Below are 23,247 nucleotides of genomic sequence, written 5' to 3'. Positions count from 1 at the left end.
CAGGGTTACTTTCCTGATTATTTCCTGATTATTTCCAAATCCAACATTGAAAATGTTACCTAGATTTAATCAGGAAGATGTAAAAAGGGCCGTTGATCAAAACCTGGAAAGTCCATATGCACATCACTTTCCTGGGAACAGGAACTTTCCTGGGACTAGGAGATGGCTAAGCCATATTTGCAAACTGAGGAATATGGAAATTAAGTGGTTTGAGCTAATTGAGAAATCAGTACTGTACTAGGATTTTTTCTAGAACTAGGCAAACAGTCCTATGCCAATGGGAGGCATTTTACCTGGATGTGTTTTCTTCAGACCTCTGATTATCTGCCATAATTCATGCCTGCACAGAGAGATGGTACATGGCATTATATTGAACCTCCACATCAGGAGAGATTTCAGATAGTGAACTGATTGACTTTAGTATTTTTCAGCATAGTTAAAGAACAAATGCCTGTCCGTTTTCTCCTTCTTTGTCAGCCAGTCACAGCAAAAGCAAACGAATTTAAAGTACAGTACTCTTTACAGAAAGAGTCACAATCCCAGACATTAAATTCATGTATTCAGAATCTGTTATCAGGCCTGGTCTGATATGCATGACACAGTTGAGTCTGCATCTGCTGAACTAGGCAGCTGTTTGAAAGATGGTAACAGAAGTTTCATGTTGATGATCTTTTTGTTGCTATAAATTGAAGATAGCCAGTTTCTAAATTTCTCTCTCCTGTCTATATAGCCAGAAAGAGCTTGAAATGGGGAAAACAAAATTTAACATTTCCTTTTAAAAATCTCTGTTCAAAAGAGAATTGTGTTTCTTTCCCTTTCCTTCCCCACCTTTGGAATGATGTGCAGTCATTGTTTGCCCTGTTCGCCTGCATGGGGCAGAGGTTGTATACATGGGTCTTCTGAGGGCTTGGTTTGCCGTGTACTTGCAAGGTGGTTGAGCTGAGCCTGCTTTGGATAAGGGAAGCTTAAAATATATTATAGCCATCACATCCGATATTCTGTGTGTAAAGAAACACGATGCTGTACTTGAATTACCAGGCTTAACCTTCTGTATGCTAGGCTGTTTCTTTTTTAAACACTGTTAATTGTTATTGTTCACGATCATATCAAAGGTATATGAAACTGTCAGCCAAGACTGACATACCCGTGTCCTCAGTGCACGCACAGAGCGGAACAGCTTGCAGCTTTTCATGAACTTGTCTGTTTCTTTCACGTTACCGCCTGTCTTTTGGGAATGAGAGAAGTGAGATGGAACAATGCAAAGGGGCTTTTTCCAACACTGCACAAACTGCCTGTGACAAAACTGGGAAAACTGACCCACCACATCCCAGTCCCAGGCCAGGGCTCTTGGCCCATCTTCCCGCATTAAAGCGCAGGCTGGGGAAACCCAGATTCCAGAGCCCAGCTCAGTGTATCGCCAGCTTTCATTCACCTCATGCACTCAGCCAGCAATCCCAGCAAGGCTGTGTAAGATTGAAGCTGGTCTCTTTCCAGCATAGTAGGAGCACTCCTGCTTGGGGGAGCCGAAGTTTCCTAAGTTTGGTAGCTGCCTAAGGGTTGGACTTTGGTTAGTGCAAAGCCAGTTCATCTGCTAGCTTGGCAGAACAAGGAGGAGAACAAAAATACCCCCTCCACTTTATGATAAACAGCTTTTCAGCTGAAGCAGCTAGGGATTTGAGCATGGGAATTTGGCATAGAAATAGCCTTTCATTACAATTATGTCTCTGAACATTCCCATGAAATACTGCTTCGATCAGCAGCAGACTTGGAAGGTATCGCCTCGCACAGATTGCAACCCTGCCTGCAAACGGCAAACCTGCAGGTTTTTTTTGCTACCCATGAATAAGATCATTATCATTATCCCAGACTATTATTTGCAGGGCAGGAGTGCTTCAGAGCTCCTGTAAGGGCTGAGCCAACCCTGATACACCCCAGCACTGATACGGCGAAGAGAAATGCCGCCGCTGCCCTGCAGGGTTGTGCCGCTGAGCGGGGAGCGAGGGGCAGGCTCCGGGAGGGGGGTGGGGTCGGGGCAGCTGCGTGCTGGCAGGATTTCCAAGAAAGCCAAGAAAGCCCTTGCTTCCAGGTGAAATTTGAACTGGGCGGCCCCTGCGGCCCCTTCCCCGCGGGGCGGCTGGGCTGTGCTGTGCTGGTGCCGGCTGCCTGGGGCTGCACCGCTGCGCAGAGGGCTGCGAGCCAGCCTCGTCCTGCCGCCGGTGGTGGCTGCTGCTGGGGCTCCTTAGCTCAGCCATCCACGTTTTATAACCGAAAAAGGAATCTGTGTCTTGGGGCTGTTTTTTATAATCCGAATTTGTCGGCGCGCCCGCAGGAACGGCGGAGGGCAGGTGGGTGCAGCTGCCCCCGGCGGCCGCGGGGGGATGAGGGGCCGGGCCCGGGCCGCGGCCAGCAGCAGCGGGCGCCAGGCCAGGCCGGGCCGGGCTGGGCTCAGCTCGGCTGAGCTCGGCGCCGCTCCCCCACCGCCGGCGTCGGGCCGCCATCTAGCGGGCGGCGGCGCGGCTCCGCCGGCCGCGGCTGGGCCGCTGGGGCCGAGAGGGCCTGAGGAGGCCGGGCCTACCGGGCAGGTTTAGTACGGGAAACCCCGCTGCCGGTCGGGAAGGTTGAGGTGGCCCCTGCCGACCCGGCCGCGGGTGCCCGCAGGTGCTGGTCCGTTTACAGCAAGAGACGGGGCGCAGTGCGGCCCGCCGCTCCGGGAGGACCCCGAGCAGGGCAAGGCCATCTTAGCCCCTGCACGCACCTGGCAGCTGAACTTGCAAGTGATTATTTTGGGTCACTCTCCTCTTGACTTCATCTGTTGTACCTGAAGACCTACTACTTTCCAAAATGCATAGGTAACTTTGGTACCTAAAGTATCTAAAGAATTAGGCAGCGTAAGTATTGCGTCCACCATATTCAGGCAGATTAAGCCCAGTATTGTGTGTCTGAAACTTTAACAACCTGTGCCTTAAAAATCATCACCAAATTAAGCGTTACATTATTAATGCAGATACATTTGGATTTTTTTTTCCCCTGTGAGTCTTGGAGCCTTCTAGAGCTGCCTCAGAAACTCTGAAACCTAATGAAATAACCTGTGGTAATCAGAGGACTCTCAAACCACTGTATTAGTGTCAGTCCGGTGTTACAAGCTCTTGTGATTAGTAAGTGCTCACAACACACTGGGGGAAACTTTCAGTTCCACTGAAATGGAGGGCACAGCAAATGCTCTGCTCTCACTTCAATGCATTGTAGTGGAATTGAAACAGGAGGGAGGGACAAATAAAGATACTTTTAGGAATACAACCAAAGCTAATCACTGTGGCTGCATTTAGTGACCACAAACAGGACAGGAAATGCAGTAGGAGAAGGGAAAGCAGCACCAGGGGCAAAGCCCATTCTCTAAGCTGGTGGCAGTTCAGGAGCACAGCAGTTCAGGAATGTATGTTGCTGCTAAGCCTTGCACAGCAAATTTAGTTACCTGACTTGTTCTGGTGCCGAAATTTCAGTAAAGGTAGGCTCTCTGGTGGGCAAGGTTAAGTGTACATAACAGTCTGCTTAGCCTAGTAAATCCATCATAGGGGACTGATGACTGCTAAAATAAGCACAGCCGGCATAGCATGCTGGGGAGAACAGTAACGTGTACTCCCGCATTAACTGACCGGTTGAAATAGCGGTTTTATTTTCAACCCTCCCCCAGATAAGTGGCTAAAAAAACCACGAGCCCTCAACAGTGAAAACAAATGTGCATAAAGCAAGGATAATAATTTTAAAAATGTACTGTGGTCCTTCTGACAAACAGTTTTAATTCCTAGCAAATGTACAAGATAGTCTGCCTTTAGGTGGTGGAGCTAGTTGTGGTCATTTAACATCTCTGTCTAAGCAAACTTATTGATTGTACCCAACTCCACTGAAGCAATTCATAAACAGAAAATACCAATACAGCAACCAGTAGCATTTTGCCCAGAGCAACATCTGTGCTCCAAGCTGCTTACTGTAGTACTAACAGTACAAATCTGTTGATTTGATAACACAATGTCAAATGGTAAATCTGGATCAGCATTGCATATATCCAGGATTAAGCATTTCGGAGTCAAAGCCTTCAGCTCCATTAAAAAAAGAAATAGGCCTTAATTCTAATCTTGGTATAGTGGTGCTAGTGCGGCATTAACTTTGCTGATTTCACAGACACTACATCATCTTTGTTAAAAGGTAACTGAGATGACTGAGGTATGTCAGCCTCAGCTCTAACTCCAACAGCTACAGTCATCTTAGCTCATTTTTCTACCAAGTAAAGCCAGCATTGTAATTGCTTAGGAAAGACTGGGGGTGCACAGAATTCACCATGGCACTGTTTTCTTGCGAAGGAAACCTGTAAGCTGACTCAGTGTTTGAAAAACATGCACCCATCTACAGACTAACTAGATGAAAAATGTTGAACAAAGGCTAGTAAACGTGTCAAGACAAAACAATTACACTTAAATATTAATTTTATTGCTAAGGGTATTTTGCTGTAAATTAACAATGAGAATGAGGACATAGAGTAAAACAGCATTTAAGAGAGTGCACATGAACCTGAAGGATCAGGGGGTGGGGGAGAACATTTGCTGCATGCTACCCTCCAGGACTTGCATGTTATCTCTCTTAAGTCACATCTTGAGGAGGAAAAGCCACAAACACATTTGAGGATTGCGGGTGTGAATTTTCTCCTTTACTCAGCTTGTTTAGCAGGTTCCATAGAACCTTCAATAGAACCTCCACTGAAGAAGAAACAAAATTAAGCCAGTGTTGTGTGACATTTAGGCTAGCTCCATCTAGATGCAGCTCAGAATGTGTTTCAGCACTAGAAAAGATGTGTCTTTGCCAAAAGTCACTGCAGTTGCTCTGTACATAAACACTTTCCACCCCTTCCTCTCTACCTTTATACCCACTCAACGGATGACGCTGGCTCCCTAGCCCCCCACGTTTAAGCAAAAGAAGCCACCAGCTATGTGTTCACGTGTAACTAAGAACTGGAGAGGGAGGCCCTGGTCTACCTCTTTAATGCAGTTGGACTTACCAGAAGGCTGAGTGTTTCCACTCCACTCTCTGGAAGCCTGACTCTGTCCAGCTGTGTATAACTAAGAATCCAAAAGTAACCAGTCAAAGATGAACACAGACTCCTGACCTCTGTAAGCACTGCCATTTAATTCTGAACAGACTGTAACTGCTACACAACAGATTTAGTCATCCTTAACTGATAGTGTACACTGCAGAAAACAGTGTCATTGTAGTGGCTGTGGAGCTCCCATAGCTTTAGGCAGGTCAGGTATTAGGCCCCATGTAGGAAAGCATGTGCTTGGGTGCTGTGCAGGTGTAACAGGAGTCACCAAACACCTGTTTAAGACTATCATTTCAGTGTTTTGAAAATGATCTGGCCATACCTGCTGCCTCTTTCCAGCACTATGGTATCAGAAACTGGCATGGCAGTCCCTCCAAGCCCCAAAATCCACTCTGGCCCTGCTCCTTCAGCTCACACCAGCAGCTATATGCAGTACTGGACTGGGCAGAGAAAGGCTCTTGAGTCAAGACTATGTAGCCAGCCAGGCATTATTACAGATATAACCAAACCTCCACTCTGTTCCTGAGCCACAGGAGGTATGACCATGTCTTCAGGAAGCAAGTCTATGTGCTTTAACAAGCAGTGAATTCAATTGGCTATCCCAATGCTGCTGCTTTGTGCACGAAGACATTTTCATTTCTATTCCTGCAGTGAGATCAGAAAGGTTACAAGCACCTGCAATAAGATGCCTACTGTCTTGATTTTATGCTTTAGCAGTTTTGTACATTTGCTTTCTAGCTTCTAAATGCCTGTGCTACTAGGATAGTAAAGTAGCTCAAGATTTTTGTATAAAAGCAGCCTATTGTTACCAAGGTAGAACCGGAATCTTCAATTTGTAATTTTTGTTTTTCCCCTTGAGAAGGGTTAAGATTCTTCTTTTAATGGAGACTTACTTCAGTTTGAACTTTTAAAAAGATCATTTCTTGCTTTGAATTCAGCCCAGGAATGTTTTGCAATCAACAGTCTTTATCTTACATACTTCACTTGAGGAAACTGGGGACCTAGATGTGGTTATCTACTGAAAGCAAAAGACATGTTCTCCTGCTGTGATCAACAGCTCTTGCAAAAAAGAAGAAAAACCAAAACCAAACAACGAAACCAACCAACCAAACAAAAAACCCAAACCCTCACATAGTAAAACACTAAACTTAAAGTAAATTACTAGCTGATTCACTTTGTGCTATTCTTTCACAATTATTTTGAAATTCAAAACAAATCACAATAATGATCAATTCTTTTATTCTTTCCCACCCCTTAAAAGCTAAGTATCACACAGGGAGAAGAGAAGATAGAAGCATTCTGCAGAACTAGTTATATTGCAAAGCACAAACTAAACAGCAGCGTAGACCTGTAATCAGCTTCAAGGTTATCTCAAGGCTTAAAAATGATTGAAATGTTTGTTCACTTAAGTTCCAGTCACCATCTCTTTCTGACTTCAAGGGTACCAGGCCTCCTTAAGAACTTCAGTAGTGTACTCCAGTTTCTTTTGGTTTGGACTAGCAATAGGAAACTTTCGCTTTAGTCCTCTTTTGAACCTCCACCAAGTCCTTTCAGCATGTACCACTGGGAGAACATATGCAGCTTGTATTAATCTGTGAAAGGACATGCATGCACATTGGTGTACTGCTCTGAGCCAAAGTTTCTTGAAAGAAGTTTACATTCCCTGGATTAGGCTCACTACGAGTACTGCAGCCAAAATGACATCCGTCTGTTTCCTTCCAATGATTTCAGTCTGCTGAGTTGATCCTAAGACTCATGAAAGCTTAGTTCTTCCCCTTGCTGCTACCCAAACTATTTTCCAAGACCTCTATTGCTTAAATATGTAGGATAGAGCCAGGATAGCTTTAGGATGAAATGGAAGAGGTTGGGGCTTGATCTGAATTTATATGGGTGCAAGGTATCATCTATTTTCATCTTTCCTGACATACCTGAAACCCCATGAACTGAGGAAATTAACTTACTCCTGAATGAAAGCATAAGAAAGACTTAACATATTAGAACTGTATGAATACAGGAAGCTGAAAGTGGAAGTATAAAAATAAGTCCTCTTACTATAAAGAACTCAACTTAGGCACCCTGCCTCTTTTACCTGAATAAGAAAGCATGTGCATTTCTTCAGAGCTTTCTTTCCCCTGCCAAGCACAGCTCAGCATGGATTATAACAGGATAAGGTAACAGGCTGCATAACGCATGGAAGAGTTGTACTCCAGGTTACAGTCCATAGCACAGCAGCCTGCAGGAGCACACTGGATAAGGAACCAGACATACAAGTAAAGCCAGCCACGTTCCTTGGAGTGTTTTCTTTAACAAGGCAGGGAGGGAAGAAGAGACCTGCTGAATGTGAGAGGGGACTGTGCACAGAACAAACCCAGGCTCAGCTGTGCGCAAAACTAGTTGCAAACAACAAACCAGGTTCAGGAAACCTTGGAGGCTAAGAGGCAGATGTGCTACCCTAGCCATGGCAAGGCAGCTGCTATCAAAGTGCCTGTGTGCAAGGTCTACTTTTGCTGTTTGTTTCTCCCCTCTTGACTATCACTGCCTGCAGAGGGGTTCTGGTAGGCCCAACAGGGCAAGGGTTGTTCAAGTTCTCCTCCTGCAGACTCTGCAGAAAAATAGCAGTAATGAGCAGAGACACTAGACAATGGCCTCTTCCTCAGAAATGCAGTTGGTACAGTGTCTGGGATGACTGTTCTACAGACAAGGAAGACCACTTGCAAAGCTGAAGATTCATTACTTCCATCTGACCAGAGAAGAGTGATTCAGGATAAAGAGGGTGATGGGACAACAAACATTGGTCTTCCTTGCCACTGCTCATTCACATTTCTGGGAAAATAAAACAACTGAGGAGTGCTGCCGCTTCTTAGTGGTTTGCTTATATGTTCTCAAAGACAAGTTCACCTGGATAGTGTGAGAGACAGGTATAGGACTCCATCTGCAAAAATACACTACCATCTGCAGGCAAGTAAGAAAACAAAAAAAATCCTCAAGCATGGCAGACCACATAATGCCAAGGAGCTTCTGCTGAGCTATATGTTTGTCCAGGGAATGTTCAGAAGCCATTAGTACACATACTAATGCAGAGCTCCTATAAACCACCTATTTGGACCAGATTTTAGACCTCCCCAAAAATCCATTTTTTTTCTATGGTATTTACAATAACAGTCTGTTCATAAAGCTAGTGACTGCTACCACGTTACATTGGTGCTCATACTGATCCTTATCAGTACAGATCCTTGTAACTCCAAACATCAGAACAGAATTCAAGAGCAGCACATGCCATCTCCAACCACTTAACTAAATGGTGCCTTTAAACTCTTCTTAGGACAGTTAAGAATCAGTTATTAAGATATCACTACTGAAAAATAACTACTGCATTTCTTAAAGTTTAACAGTAAACAACATTGCCAATATATTATTGCACACAATAAAGGTTTTTGGAACTACAAAGATAAGAAACAGGTAATCTAGAAGACCCAGAATAACGATCCCAGAGCCATTCCAGTTGCTGCTCCAGCAAGCATGCCCAGTGCAAGATCTCCATCGCTGTCACGGTAACGCTCTCGAATGATGACATGGTTTGCAGGGGGTTGGCCATAAGGACCTAGGTAATAAGAGATTGTTAGGAGGTGGGCAAAAGAAATGCATATCTTAATACCATGCATTGTGATTTCAAAACATGCCCATTCTTTCACCCTCTTCCTTCCATGAACACTAAGATGATGTCAGCTACAAAGGTAGAATACATCTTTGCTTTGGATTCAGCCTCTACGTTTAGTAAATAAACTGAGAGACCTAGCAACACTTCTGGCCTCCTAAGAGTTTAATATGTGGGGGAAGAGCTCATAGAAGTAAAACTGAACATTGTTCTGCATTTATATTAGCAAAGAACCTGTGAATTACTTGTATCATTCTATCAAACACAGTGGATTTAATGCAAGAAATGGGTCTGAAAATTGATTCAACCTTGACGTTAAGGCAAACAATATAGTTCCCCAAAAAGAAAAATCTTTGGCAGCTCTTAAGCCAGTGGTTTGTCAGAAACTGTGTATCGGTTATTTACTCTACAATTACTGCCTACTACTTCAGTTTAGCCTTCATATTCTGGACTGATCTGTTGTGTGGTGACAGCTGCTATGCTTCTTTTCAGATGAGGATTGGCCCAGTAGAAAGGAATTAACCTAAGACTCAAGAAACGACCACTTGACCCTTGCTCTACAATAGACTTGTACAAGCTCCACCTGTCAGTTTTGTGACTTAGCTCCTACCTGCAAAGCAAACATAATGGTATTGCTTTCCCTTCCAGACATTTCAGGAAGATTAAGTATTCTTGAAGATATTGTGATGTTTTTTTGTAACAGATACCAAAGTAATACAACTGGAAAAGGCTCTCGCTGACTCTCAATAATGCATGACTGGCAACCTTATGAGAAGGATTACGTCAGTTCAGAGAATGAGCAATGAAACCAAACGTACAGGAGTTAAGTTAGTTCTAAGGGTGAACTTGACACCTAAGATTTAGTTGTGGTAACCCTAGTGAAGGAAAACACTGAGGCTTGGTTAGTATGGCCAACCTATAACTAGTATCTTAAGACACTGGACTTGCAAACTCTTTAGGAGAGTTACTGTTTAATGCTGCATTTTTATCATACAGGTTTCTAAGGCTTGATTTCCAAGGCCTGCTGGTAGTTTCTAGAAATGGTCCTTGGGACTTTTCAACAAGCTGCTGCTTTTCAGCTGCTGAGAACCAACAGAACCCCACTTCCTCTGTGTTTCTATATATGATCTGTATCTTAGGACTTCACTAACTTAGATGAGGACAGCTTTAAAAGCTTTAGGCTGTTGCACCTCCCTTGTAACAAAAAATGGAAAAGGTAAATTAAATAACCTGACAAGTGTCAAATGGAAAAAAAACTCCCTCAAAACTTAAAAATTTTCTGAATAGAGATTCTTGTTTGCAGAGCCAGATCATAAAAATTAGTAAGTTAAATATTCTGATCTATCTTACCCATACAACTCTAAAGCCCCAGTTCTGTAGGACTGGGGGTCTCTATGCAAAGCTAATCCTGAAGTGGATAGGATATTTAAAGATAAATCACCTTAAGTGACTAAGCTTAAAAACACACCCTAAAATTTTAGTCTCTTTCCTCTTTTATTGGGATTGAAAGCTATACAAACCTGAACAGAGCAACAGAACACTTCACAAGGCTGAATGTAGTACTGCCTTACAGCAATTCCAGCACGTGGGGAAGGAACCAGTTACCACCACGCTTTGGGAGTGGATTGACCTTTGAAACTTGCATTTAATTCGGAGGTCATAGCTGAACATCAGTGTTGAATGCTAGGTATAAGAGCAACAGGTGAGTCTAAAGCTCCATCAATGCCCAGTATGGAGCTCTGAATCAATCTTGTTCTGGCTCTTCTATCTTTCCTTAGAAAACATGCTGCCTACTGGAGTTTGAGAGTTCTTTGTGCTTCAAAAAGAGCTTATGAAGTTATTCAAACATGTTGGGATCACATTGGGAAGGTTAAATCACTTAATACAAATTTTACTGCACTTGCTTTGTTGTGAAAGGGTAAGGGAACTTGATTCCAGTTACAAATCAGGTTTCTTTGTGTCACTCTTTGTGCCAGTGGTGGGTGGTGAAAGGTGGTGAGTAACAGAATTAAAGCCAGAAAGATTGATTCAAATAGCTTCTATAGGAAGGTGAAGGATATGTTTGATACTGATTACCTTGGTATGGATACTGATAGGGAACAGCATAAGCTTGTCCGTTGGAGGCAATGAAGACCTGAGAACCAGCAGGGGGATACGCACCATTGTACTGATCGTAGCCATAGCCATAAACCTGGTGAAATTAAAAACATCCATTACAAAAGTATTCTTTACTATGTATCCGATTATGTACTTTGTTCAGTTGTCCCTCATTTCTAATGGAGTTAAAGGTTCACTAAAATATCCAGTCTATACTGATATAGTATATCTAGTCCTTGGAAAGGATTTGTAATAGCTCCTTGAAAACCTAAGTGCTCCAAAGCAGCATTCACTCTCCATCCTTCCTGGATGATGAATGGCAGAGGCAGGGCCTGGATCATCAGGCAACACCACAGCAGCCTTACAAGCTTCTCCTCCCTGCCTTCAAGCCAACAACAGCTCTCTGGAGAGCACAGAAGTGCCAGGTAGGCAGCAGCTGATCCCAAGAAACTCCAACCAACTTTCGTCTAGCACACTGAAAGTAAATGTCAGATTCAGGACAAATCTGTAGCCGTCTGCTTTGGAAGCAATTATGTTCTTCAAAAGAGGAGGCCCTCTGCTAGCCCTCGTATAGCTCCCAGTATCACATCTAGTTCTTCACAACTATTTCTAGCAGCAAGGGGCTGGATCAGAGCACCTATAGTGCAACAAGTAATGCTACCCCAAACTATCCTTTTGTGTATCTCTGCATGTGAGTCAGAACAGCCAGAAATCCCCAATGTATACTGGTTCGGCCTCAGTGCTGCTCCTTCTCCACTGAAAGAGAACTGTGCATCCAGAAGCTAGAGTTGTTGTGTTGCAGTGACATCCTGGGTACAAAATTCATGTGTTAAATGTGCCGGCTCCAGTCATTAAATCCTATTTTTAGAACTCCTGGTTCTATATCCTTCCAGCGCTTACACAATGTGAAAGTGTAGTCACACCTCCATATGTTAAAAGCTGCATGGCCATTACTTTTCAAGATTAGCCAAATAACTTCGGCCCTGTCTTTAAGAAGCTTTATTTTCCTAGTTCACTGAGCAACCACCCCTTTATTTACCTCCCAACCAAATCTGTGTCATCCCTTTCAAAGAAAATCTATCTCAAATAGGAGTGACAGTAGATTGTTAGTGCCTTAATCTCACTCTCCTTTTGTACAAACCTTAAAGCTGGATCTAACTGTGAAACACAGCGCTTTGGGAGTACAGTTTGGGTGCTTGAAGAATGGCCGCTTCTGCTGCCTCACTTACTTCAATGCTTCCGGTCTGCAACTCTTACCTCAGGTGATGGTGTGGCATAAGCTGTATAGGGAGGAGGGGCTGAGGAAATGGCTGTCTCATCATACATCACATCAGATCCCACGTAGCCCTAAACACCATGGAAAGGTAGCAGTTTTCACATTTTCCTACAGCCAGCCACTTAGAGTAGTGCAAATATTAAAACATAATGACCCCCCCAAAAAAAGTAACCTTTACTGCTGTGTGTTAAGAACGCAGCAAGTACCTTATAAAGCGCTGCAAAAAGAAACTAATTGGAGAGCAGACTTGGGAGAACACAAATGCCTGATCAACCACAGGAAGGAGCCATAAAGTTTCTTACCTCTGTGTGTGTGTGTGTGGACATACACACGCATATGTGTGCATGCAAGCACACCAACTCCTTCCCTCATTTGTAGCCTCAGTTTTAGAAATTACCCTCTTGTTCATCCTCTGTTTTCAGATAAGAAAGTATTCACAACTAAGCTAGCTGCTTCCTGGCACCCTAGAGTGGTATCACCAAGTTCTGAAAGAGCAGATAAAGGATACAAATGCAGTAGCCAAAAGTGGCACCTGAACATTTTAGCAGAACACTGTCACAGCTCTTAGCCACCTCTTGCTTTCTGGCTGTGAGGAGACTTTAAAAAAACATGCAGTAAGAGGTTTAAATGTAGGGACTTGAGGGACTTTGTTGTTTTTAGGGAATTACTTCGCAAATGCCGTCTATAATTCTGGTCCTTTTTGAAGGCAGCCATGAGACAAAGGTGCTACCTTACTTGAATCCATCTACAAGGAGCTCTCAGAGATAATTAAGACTTGTTACAGTAGCCTTGTATTCTTGCCCCTAATGTCAGAAATGTACAGTGATGCTTTCACCCCAAGAAAAAAAAAAAGCTCCTTTTTTTAATTTAAAAGTGAATGTTTTAATAGCTCAATAGAGAATGTTCCTATTGTCTCTTGTACCTGGACTGTAGAAAGACTTTTGAGGGCATGCTATGGCCATATCCCAGGTTAAACTTGTGGTAGAGATTCTAATGGTTGCTTGAAACATACTGTTGAAAGCACTGTATGAAGAAGCAGGTATTTCCACCACCTGAGAATAAGTCCAGCAAATGCTCCCATCTTAGGAATAAAAAGGCTGTGCTGCCATCCAACAAGACCTGGACAGGCTGGAGAGCTGGGCCGAGGGGAACTGCATGAAATTCAACAGAAGCAAGTACAAGGTCCTGCCCCTGGGAAGGAACAACCCCACACACCAGTACAGATTGGGAGTTGACCTGCTGGAAAGTGGCTCTGTTGAGAAGCACCTGGGAGTGCTGGTGGGCAGCAGGCTGACCCTGAGCCAGCAATGTGCTCTTGTGGCCAAGGAGGACAATGGTATCCTGGGATGCATTAAAAGGAATGTGGCCAGCGGGTCGAGGAGGGTTATCCTCCCCCTCTACGCTGCCCAAGTAAGGCTACATCTAGAGTACTGTGTCCAGTTTTGGGACCCCAGTTTAAGGAGGACAGGGAACTGCTTGAGCAAGTCCGGTAGAGAGCTACCAAGGTGATGAGGGGGCTGGAGCATCTCCCTTATGAGGAAAGGCTGAGAGACTTGGGTTTGTTTAGCCTGGAGAAGACTGACGGGGGATTTCATCAATACCTATAAATATCTAAAGGGAGGGTGTCAGGACAATGGGACTAGACTCTTTTCAATAGTGCCCAGTGACAGGACAAGGGGCAATGGGCACAAGTTGGAACAGAGGAGGTTCCAGATAAACATGAGAAAAAACTTATTTCCTGTGAGGGTGACAGAGCAGTGGAACAGGCTGCCCAGGGAGATTGTGGAGTCTCCTTCCCTGGAGACATTCAAAACCCAACTGGATGTGTTCCTCTGCCCCCTGCTCTAGGTGTGCCTGCTCAAGCAGGGGGGTTGGATGAGATGACCTCCAGAGGTCCCTTCCAACCCCTACCATTCTGTGATTCTGTGAAATGTATTCTATTCTGCTACAGGGAACTCTGTACAGGTATGACAGAAGCCAGCAAACACCTGTGAATGACACAGTTCTCAGAGCTATGATAATCACCCTGCAATTCCACTGAAGGTATGAGGCACTGCTGGATGCTCAGTATTTTTGAAAGCTGTGTCAGACACCTACAGATGGACTCAAACCCAGTTACCTGGTTAGTTCAAGTCCTTGTTGGAGACCTTTAATAGCTTTGGAAAGTGCTAATTTATGATACTAGTTATGCAAAGAGCTACCTGCCCTACTTTCAGTAGCAGGGGTCTGCCTTGGCTGACAAAGGTGGTGCAATGGCAAGTTTTGAATGCCACCTAGCAGGGCTGACATGAGTGTGAGAGACATGAAAAGCAGCAGCACCTAACTCCTGAAACCAGGAGTGACCATCTCACACAGAAGCAAGATAAAGCCCCTAAAACTAGACCAGACAGACCATGAGTCTCCTCTGTGTGAGGACAATTCCTTCACTTCTCATTTAACACCAAGAAGCAGCACAGCATAGCTGCCGTCAGAGGCAATTATGTCCAGGGTAGTTTTGCTATGACAAGTGTTTGCTTTGGGTATCTACAGATCTAAGTTATATGACAGATGCCTCAGTACAGTGGCAATATTAGTGTGGCCCATCAAAAACTGAGATAAGCTTCCACAAAACATAGCATTTCCCCATGAAACAGAAATGTCTTAGGTTGGTTCAGTCTAGCCATCTAATGAAAGCTACTGCTGAAGGGTACTTTGGAAGGCAGCCTGGAGGAAAAACAAATTAACAATTCCCACAAGTGGATGGATGTGGTTCCCCAAAGATACAGTTCTCTAGAGAACTCCAAGACTCACAGAGAGGCTTTTATGATTCTTGACCTCTTAACTCTCCACAGCTAGCATGCCGATACAGAGGTAATATACTCCTCTGGGCGTGCCTGCACTCCCCTCCAAGCACCTCTTGCTCCTTCCCTAGTCTCCACCAAGAAGCATCCCACCATGTAGTGGATCTGCATTAACAAATAGCTTCTTTGCTATAAGCTTTCTTTAGCACTGCACCTGGTAGGCAACAAACACCAGGAGCAGAAAGTGCATTTTTACTGGTTGCAGAAGATTTACTTTTGCCCACAGCCTCAGTGCCCACATCCCTTACATTTCCCTTACACATCCCAAACATTTGCTTCCATCCAGAGAAATCATTCCCTGAAATCATTCACTTTCACCCAGCATGTATTTGCCCGGACTTGGCTGCAAGGATGACGTGCTTGTGATCCAGAGGATCATTCTTTGCCCCACCCACAAGCTCTACAGTCATGCTCATGACCCTGTTTTTCTTTAGCAGAGAAGGGTGGAACATGATTTCAGAACTAAACTGCTGGACCACACAACACTGTTGTGCTGCTTCTCTATCAGTATAAGGTCTAGGTAGTACACTTACTGTGTTTGTTCTGGCATCCTGGAGAGCAATTTTCCATGCCCTGAAAAAAAAAGCCAACCCATTGTTTAGTGGAGCACTGAAAAATTAATGCCACTTTTCCCTTTTAGGACCATGAAAAAGACAAGGTCAGCAACTAGATGTACTGCAGGAGCAGAGTTTGAGATACTGCATACATCAAGGCCTAATGATACACTAAAATGAATGCACGAAGGTGTTACACCAAGATTGAGAAATAATTACTTTTTTTTGCAGAGCTGAGAAGGAACAAGGAGGAACACAAGAACAAACAGATGCAGTTTTAAGCCAGGTAATATGCAGCCATGCTCAGGATCAGGAAATAGGAAGAGATGCACCAGGGAAGTTGCATCTCCTGCCTGAACAGTTGCATCTGTGCTGACTACAGCATGTGGGTCTTGATGCTATTACAGTTTGAAGAGAAGATACATACACTTCACACAGACACTCTCATGCCGTATAGCTGGGAGCATGCTTGATGCACCATGCATACTTGGCAAACACTGACGATAGAAGTTATCTAACTCTACATAGCCAAGCTCAGCTGAGAGTTCACAGTAAGGGAGTATTGTTCCTTTCACTACTGACTGGGATGTCCTTGGCTATGCAGGGACACATACTCTTTGAAGACTGGGAAAAGGGAGAAAAAAAATCTGTTCAGCAAGTCTTGCATTAACCATATTAATAAGATTCTTTTACTCCTCCTCACCCTTCAGTCTTTTCAGTGACTTAACCTGCAGTTAGTTTGTATGAACTAGACAACTTCTTATAGGAGAGCTGTATTTTTGCCACTGAAAGCCTGCTTTTACTTACTTGAAAACTTTCTTAAAACGCACCTCTGAAAGCCCAAAGGAAGGAAAATATTTAAGGAGAGAGAGAAAAAGAAAGATAAGAGAGGAAGAGACAGCAAAAACAATGTTCTCTGGCAGACTTACAGGCAGTCATCTGCACTCTCTGCACAGAGGTTGACTGTCTTCCCATCACGGCAAACAATCTGCAGTAAACATTCTCTCTGTTTCCCCTCTGGAGGCTGGAAATCTGAGTCAGGAAAACAAAAAAAAAGATACGAGTTTTGAAATACCTATAACCAGAACTTCATGATCACTTATACAAGAAGGGAGATGGTTTATGCAAAAGTCTGGACAAAATAAACTAGGGCCAGTTGTACCTGCTTTCCATGGCATTAGAACAAATTACGGAAGGAAATGGCCTGTTCTCATTCTTTAGAGTGTCCCAAAAGTAAGCAGCTCTGAACATCATTCCTAAGAAAGGGAATTGTCTTGCAGCAGGACCAATCCATACTTAGCAATAAGTACTCTCCAACACTTGTGTCCATCAGTTGGTTAGCATCAAGTAGAGTACTAACAAATGCTAGAAGTGACCTTAGTAATGCTTGAAAAAAACAATCTACTGAGGTTTCCCATTTCTAGTCCAGCCTTTCACTCCGGCCAGCACTGTAATTACACCAGTAACACTCCATAATCAGACACACAAGTCTACTGTGAACATCCCATTCTCACATGCATGCCTGCCACCTGCATACATGGTACACTGTCCTCACTGAGTTTTAAAAGGAAGTATCAAACCCTGACCTAATCTATCACATGGTGATACCACACCCTGGGTGTCTGTAAGGGAATTTAGTAGTTGGTTGGGTAGGGTTTCTTTGGTGGGGAATGGCCGTGTGGGGTGGTGGCATTTTTTTAACAACACTGAAGTTGCACACTTCTTGGACACGTTTACTTCTGCAGTACTGTTGTACATAGTATGCTGGGGAGGCACTGAAGTTGTAAAGAATATCTGAATACACAAATCCTGAAGGTTTCATTATTACCTCGACATTCATTCCCCACTCTGAGGTTGATGCAATGGATTCGCATGTGGATTTTATCTTCTATATCATGGCGATTTTGATCATCATAGAATATTAAGCGCCCATCAGACCACAGGTCAAACCAGTTCTTCTTCCAACGCCGTAAAATAGTACCTTTAAAATCAGACAGTAACTTTTGAGGGCACATCTTGGGAAGTATTTGTGTCCTAGAGTTAATAAAAAATAAACCAAGAAATCCTTCACAATTGCTCTACGCATTCTGAGGTGCCAAGTAAAATCCTGTACTACAATAACTCCACTTCAGAACATTACAGAATTGGGTTCTGTATTTCATGTAGTGTTCAGAGCCACAGATGAGTTTATTTTAAGTATATTAACCTGGAACTTTAGTTCTAACTTGCTGCAGGAACAAGCAGAGGGCATGAGTAATTGAAGACATTGAGGTAAGGTGTCAGGTAAAGTCTCCAAGTCTCCGTTTGTACAGCACTAATTACAAAGCAGCATCTGAAGCTGAATGCCAGTCAGACACCTCAGATATACTATATCCTGTTTCCCACTGGTATACCCAAACGGTCACATGGAAATGCTGTCATGACAGATCATTTTGTGAAGTGTACTGAAGGTTAAAAAAAAACAAAAACAAACCAACAAAAAGAACACAACAACAACAAAACACAACCCACAGAGCTAGAGACTTGTTTTAAGAAAGACCTGGGAATTACTAAGTTGCTCTGATGTTTTTTGAAGTTAGACACAGTAGAGAGAAAAGGAGGTAAAAGGACTATGACTTACTTTGCCGGAGCAGCCATCCACTCTTCACAAATGCCATTGTTGCTTAATCTAGTGGACGGAAGAGGAGGGTGAGGGGGAGAAAAGCAGTCTTCAGTATTTCACAATAACACATTAGAAAGGGGCATCTCAAGTTATAATATCACATATTATAGCTGTGCATACCCAGCCAGTATTGCAGCGAGACAAGGTAGATCTCAGCTGAAGATATTCAGTAAGGCACAACTGCTATTCTAGGACTTAACAAATGGAACAAACATGCAATTGTAGCAATCCAACATGATTATCAGAGACCACTTGTAATTTTAACTGGAAAAACACAAGTTTACAGCTATCACTCTTGCAACATGGGTACGAAACAGACTGGTGAGACTGCTTCCTGACTCACCACCAGTTCCTTTCGAAGTTTTTCTCTTGACATACACGTGCTTCCTGTATTCTGCAGTCTCAAGTTACTAATCATGCTTACTTCTTCCCTATCTCCCTTTTTCTGTACTTCCTCTTCTGTTTTTTTTCATTCACTGGCTCAAAGTCCAGCCAAAACAAAAGCTGAAGCAGTTTAATCTTAAACAGGAAGGAGAAAGCTGTTTTTATGACTTGTATTTCTTCCAAATCATCACTAGCTTCCTCCAGGATGAACTGAAATAAGTGAAGCCCATAAAGTGAGATTCTCATTTCTCCTCAACTTTTAAATGAAGCTTGAAATGGCATGGGAAGGACCCTGCATTAAATTCAAGTTATCACACATGACATTAAGCACTTGGCCACTGGACTCCATTTTATAAGCAGGCTAAAGAAATCAAGCATAGGATCTGTTGGAGGACAAGGTTTTATTTTATAGCATAATAGTGTTCTGACTATTATTCTAAAATGGATTAATAAAAACACAACTGTCTGGATGCAACTGAACTAGAAAAGCAAGAACAGAAGCATTTTAAGCCTCCCTTGAGAAGGCTGCCTTTTTAGAAACTATTTGTGGGGCTTGTAAGCCAATATGAGAGAGGAATACTTAACCCTACCAGATAACATTGTACTTGAGGCAGCATAAGAAGCAGGGGGCAGGGAAGGTGGCATAGTAGATTTGATAGACAGAGGAGCTCCTCCCAGACAAGGAATGTGTTTAAAGCTGGGGACAGGGGGAGGAAGAGTTTTGTTATCTTCTAGTAAATTATAAAGTTAGTAAGCATCCACTTGTTTCCTGATAGATGTGTAAACGCTATCTATTAGCTATTATTTGTAGCTTTTCACAGTACTGGGCAAACTCTGTAACACATAAGTAAAGACTATAGCCAGCGGGATTTCATATTGAAGGAATGCCACATACAGCACAGGCTGGGGTGTGGTGGTGAGAACCACCTGCAGGTAAAGTTTAAAGTCCAAGATAAACCTCTTACTCTTGGCTTCTCTACCAGCTCGCTGGGAAAACAAACGTTTAGCTGACAGCCCGTTGAAAGGGAGTGGCAAACTCCTATCCTGCTTTAATCCTGGTCACCAAGTCCTGCTCTGAGGTCTAAGCATGCTCTTGTCACCTGTCTGCAGAGGAAGAGCTTTGGAAATAGAGGCCAATTTATTCTTCCAAAGTAACACAGCAGTACAAAGGACCTGAGCCTTATTCTCCCACCACCCCAGTATGTGCTGCTCTTCCCCTAGATTCTCCTTTACAAGTTGAAATCCACAAAATCCTTTACAAGTTTTCATGCTCTTCGTTTTCACAGGAATGGGTCTCTCCAGTGGTGCTTCCATGTCTTCTTCCCTTTTGACCACTAAGGTAAAATCACTGTATATTTCCAAAGGCCTAAGAGCCAATAAAGAACTTGCATGAACTTCAGTTCTGTTGCAAGTGCTAGATTAGGCCATTGAACATTTCTTGCTGCCTTTAAACCTACTCTGTTACACAACAGTGTAATAAGATTTAACTTCGACACATACAGGGGAAGAAGTGAAGAAAAGATTTCTCTTGACACATGAAGCTGTGCTTGTCATTACAGAATGCCTCACAATCAAAGCCTCACATTACAGAATGTCTCACAGCTATCTAGGGCTACAGCAGCGAGAGGCACCAGCAGCTGTACAGCACCTTGTGTGTAATCTCACATGCAAAAACTACATTTTCCCAGCACAGAATTAAAATGCCCCAAATCTCAGCTCTGGATAGAAAGGAAGGAATCACACAGAATCTGTCAACACTGAAGTAGGAGGTGCAAAACCACTTACTTTTCTCTGGCCCTTTTTAAGCACAAGCACTCACTTGAAGTCCAACACAGTATTCACCATCAACCCACATTAGGTTTTAAGAGTATTTGCAGAGCTAGAAGATACCCTGGCATGATCAGTTGCAACAGAGCACAATTTGCTTGTTAAAGTAGCTCAGTGCAAACCAACCTGGAAAATGGGATTTAAACAAAGACATCAAAGACCAGTTTATCACCAACCTCAATAGAAGCTCCTTGGTGACTGAAATCTAAAGGGAGCACTCTAAACTGAACGCAGGTTAAGTGGGGCTATTCCTTCCTGCTGCCTAGAGTAGCACTTTCCCTTTTTTGCGCAGAATAGTGTGGAATATTCAACAGTCTATTCCACTTCTCTTCTTGTTCTCAAACCCAGCTGCCTGGTACAAAAGGCAAACTTCCAAACAAATCAAGTGTTTCTGCTCACGGCTTGTAATTACTTGAGCAATTTTGATTAATGCAGTCAAACAGGCACAGACCCGATTCTGCAATCCCTGTAGATGGACAGGGCTTAGCCCCACAGGCCTAAGAGCCAAATTCCAGGCGACAGGCTGTGCCCACTGACACCCCAGTGTTACTTTATTCCCAAGACTTAAGGTAGAGGACTATATAAAGCTCAGGTGAGAGTTCAAATGCAACCCTGTTTGCCCCCCTCCCCCTTAAAAAGAATCAAGTTTTCTATTTTTGGAGCTGACTCTGCAGCCAGCTACATGCAGGCCTGTCTTCCGTGACGTTGCGTTTGGCCAATGCCTGCGAGACCTGGGTCTCGGCTCAAACCCTGTTCATTCGTGAGCAAGGCAGAGTCCGGGGAGGCCCGCTTGGAGCCACCAGCCCACCTCCTCCCTCCCCGCCGGGCCTCCTGGGGACGGGCTGGTCCCGAGCCCGCTCCCTCCGCTCCTGCCCCGCGGCCTGCCACGGCCCGCGGCCTGTCCACGGCCCCGCGCCCGCCCCCGGGCCGCCAGCCGCCGCCGGGCAGCGGGCAAGCCGCGGCTGGCTCCACCCGCAGCGGGCCCGTCTCGCCCGCCGCGCAGCCGGGCCGACGGAAGGGACCCGCCGGCGGCCCGCGGGGGCAGCCCCTTCCGGCCCGGGCAGCTCCGGACCCGCCGCCCTTCCCGCGTCCGCCGGGCCGGGCCGGGCCGGGGGCCGCACAGAGCCGTGTCCCCGGCACCCCGCCTCGCGCCGCCGCCGCACCCACCTGCCGCCGCTGGCCCCGCAACCGCCGCCGCCGCCCCGCACGGCCTCGCCAGCGGGCAGCGCCAGCCCCCCGTGACGTCAGCCCGCCGCCCGGCCCCGCCCCGGCCCGCCCCGGCTCCCCCTGCGGGGCGCGCCGCGCTCTCCCTCGGCCGCCGCGGCCGCTGGTGGGACCGCGCCGGTGCCCTTGGGGATCCCTCCGGGGGAAGGCGCGGCGCGGGACCGCGACCCCGTTACGGTCCGTGTCTCCCTTCCCCACGACGTGCAGTTCCTCCGTATCGCAAGGCACCCCGTCCCGCTTAGGTTAGCGCTGGGCGGTGTCAGCCCCGTCACGCTGAGACGCTTAGGCCTTTTCCTTTCCTTCCTATCTGATTTACGATTATGACAGGGACGTTTTCTGATCTCACGCCACGGAACTGCAACAGAGAATGCGAGAGTCGCTATGTCCAAGCAGTCACCCAAGAAAATCTTTAGACCGGGGGAGGGCGTGGTTTCCATCTGGAAGGGAAAATACTGCTCTTGAGGAATTGGGAGCCTCTGCAGACCCTGTCCTTGGCAAGTGGTCACTAGGGGACAGATGCCTTTTTGGCATGTTTTCAGTGTTGGCTGTGTGGGTTTGTAAAAAACTTTAGTTTTCAGATTAGGTTAAAAACCATTTTAAAATTCATTGAGAAACTGTCACAGTGTTCCCTGAATGAGTTACCTCCATGGGCACAGAACATAAAGGTTTTGTTTAGTAGCTGTTTGAGGCCATGTCCTATACTATGTTGACCTTGGAAACCCAGTTAGGGCTGCGAACCCAGAGTCAGGGCCATTGTCCTGGAAGTTCTGTGCCACACAGGTCCTGTCTGAGGGTGCACAACAGAGGCGCCGATCCAGGAAACGCCGGATCTTCAGTCTGCCAGAAACTCAGGCATATGCTGGAAACCCATGCAAACGTGTATTAGGCTTATCATCTAATTAAATTCTTAAATGTTTTGAATTAAATATATTGGGCTCTGAATTTGCTGATGAAACTTTCATCAGGAAGTTTCTAACTAGCTGTACTGAAGAGCTGAAGGCCTGACTTAACACCCTGAGCAATAGAATATTTATATAAATACTATTACAAATGTGTATTCTTTTCAAATCCTTTGGAAGTGTGGAAGTGAAGGCTTTTGATGAGATTTTAAGCCTATTCATACTTGCACCTTCAGTTTGGTCACCTTCAAAGCATGGTGGCAAGATCCATCCCGCACTAGTACCTTGCCAACCCTCTTTTTTTTTACTCCCATTCTTGTCCTGAATCAAAGTAAATGAGGCTGAAGGTCTACTTGCCAGTTTAGTTAGAACATATCCGTTAAAATTAAACTGGAAAATTAAATTTCTAAATGCCAAAGAAATGCCTATTTGGAAAAATGTATTTGGAAAAATTAAGCCAAATGGTGACTTCTAATTCTTTGTTATAATGCAGCTGACATAACACATCTCTTCAAAACATGCTAAATTTTGACTGCCACCACAGTAAGTGTTTGAATTTTCAGTCATTTGAGGGTCTTTATAGATTCTTTTTATGCTGCTGAAATGTAAATTTCAAATCTCCTTTTTTTGGGTTGTAAAATATAATTCGACTCTAAACCAAGCAGAATACACATTTTAATTAAGGATAAACAAATGATTTTACATAAAATACATGCCAGCACTATTAAGTACTATAA

At 44.5% G+C, this 23,247-nt stretch overlaps 1 protein-coding gene across 3 annotated transcripts; it reads right to left on the bottom strand.

The window, feature by feature from the left end:
* Positions 1-4,463: 4,463 nt before the first annotated feature.
* PLEKHB2 (pleckstrin homology domain containing B2) lies at positions 4,464-21,651 on the bottom strand. Of its 3 annotated transcripts, none has more exons than XM_075099364.1 (8): positions 21,555-21,651; positions 18,135-18,182; positions 17,343-17,495; positions 16,444-16,546; positions 15,494-15,533; positions 12,102-12,191; positions 10,824-10,938; positions 4,464-8,693 (listed from the first exon to the last, which is right to left on the bottom strand). In XM_075099364.1, exons 2-8 carry the CDS (start codon positions 18,169-18,171, stop codon positions 8,557-8,559), a joined length of 675 nt encoding a protein of 224 aa, XP_074955465.1. In that variant the 5' UTR covers positions 18,172-18,182; positions 21,555-21,651; the 3' UTR covers positions 4,464-8,556. The 3 variants fall into 3 exon arrangements, with proteins under 3 accessions (XP_074955465.1, XP_074955467.1, XP_074955466.1); XM_075099366.1 differs by lacking the exon at positions 21,555-21,651 and adding an exon at positions 20,346-20,513; XM_075099365.1 differs by lacking the exon at positions 21,555-21,651 and adding an exon at positions 18,297-18,772.
* Positions 21,652-23,247: the final 1,596 nt, after the last annotated feature.

This window comes from Phalacrocorax aristotelis, chromosome 7, assembly GCF_949628215.1.
Source record: "Phalacrocorax aristotelis chromosome 7, bGulAri2.1, whole genome shotgun sequence".
Lineage (NCBI taxonomy): Eukaryota > Metazoa > Chordata > Aves > Suliformes > Phalacrocoracidae > Phalacrocorax > Phalacrocorax aristotelis.
The sequence above is the reverse complement of the archived record's forward strand: the minus strand, read 5'-3'. Positions and strand labels throughout refer to the sequence as shown.

What these genes read in the sequence shown, in the direction of transcription:
- PLEKHB2 (XM_075099364.1), bottom strand. Translation starts at nt 18,171, where the DNA reads ATGGCATTTGTGAAGAGTGGATGGCTGCTCCGGCAAA. An exon ending in GAGAGTGCAGATGACTGCCT is followed by an intron (nt 15,534 to 16,443) that starts GTAAGTCTGCCA and finishes TTTTTTTTTCAG; the next exon opens with GGCATGGAAAATTGCTCTCC. An exon ending in CTATCAGTATCCATACCAAG is followed by an intron (nt 8,694 to 10,823) that starts GTAATCAGTATC and finishes CTTATTACCTAG; the next exon opens with GTCCTTATGGCCAACCCCCT.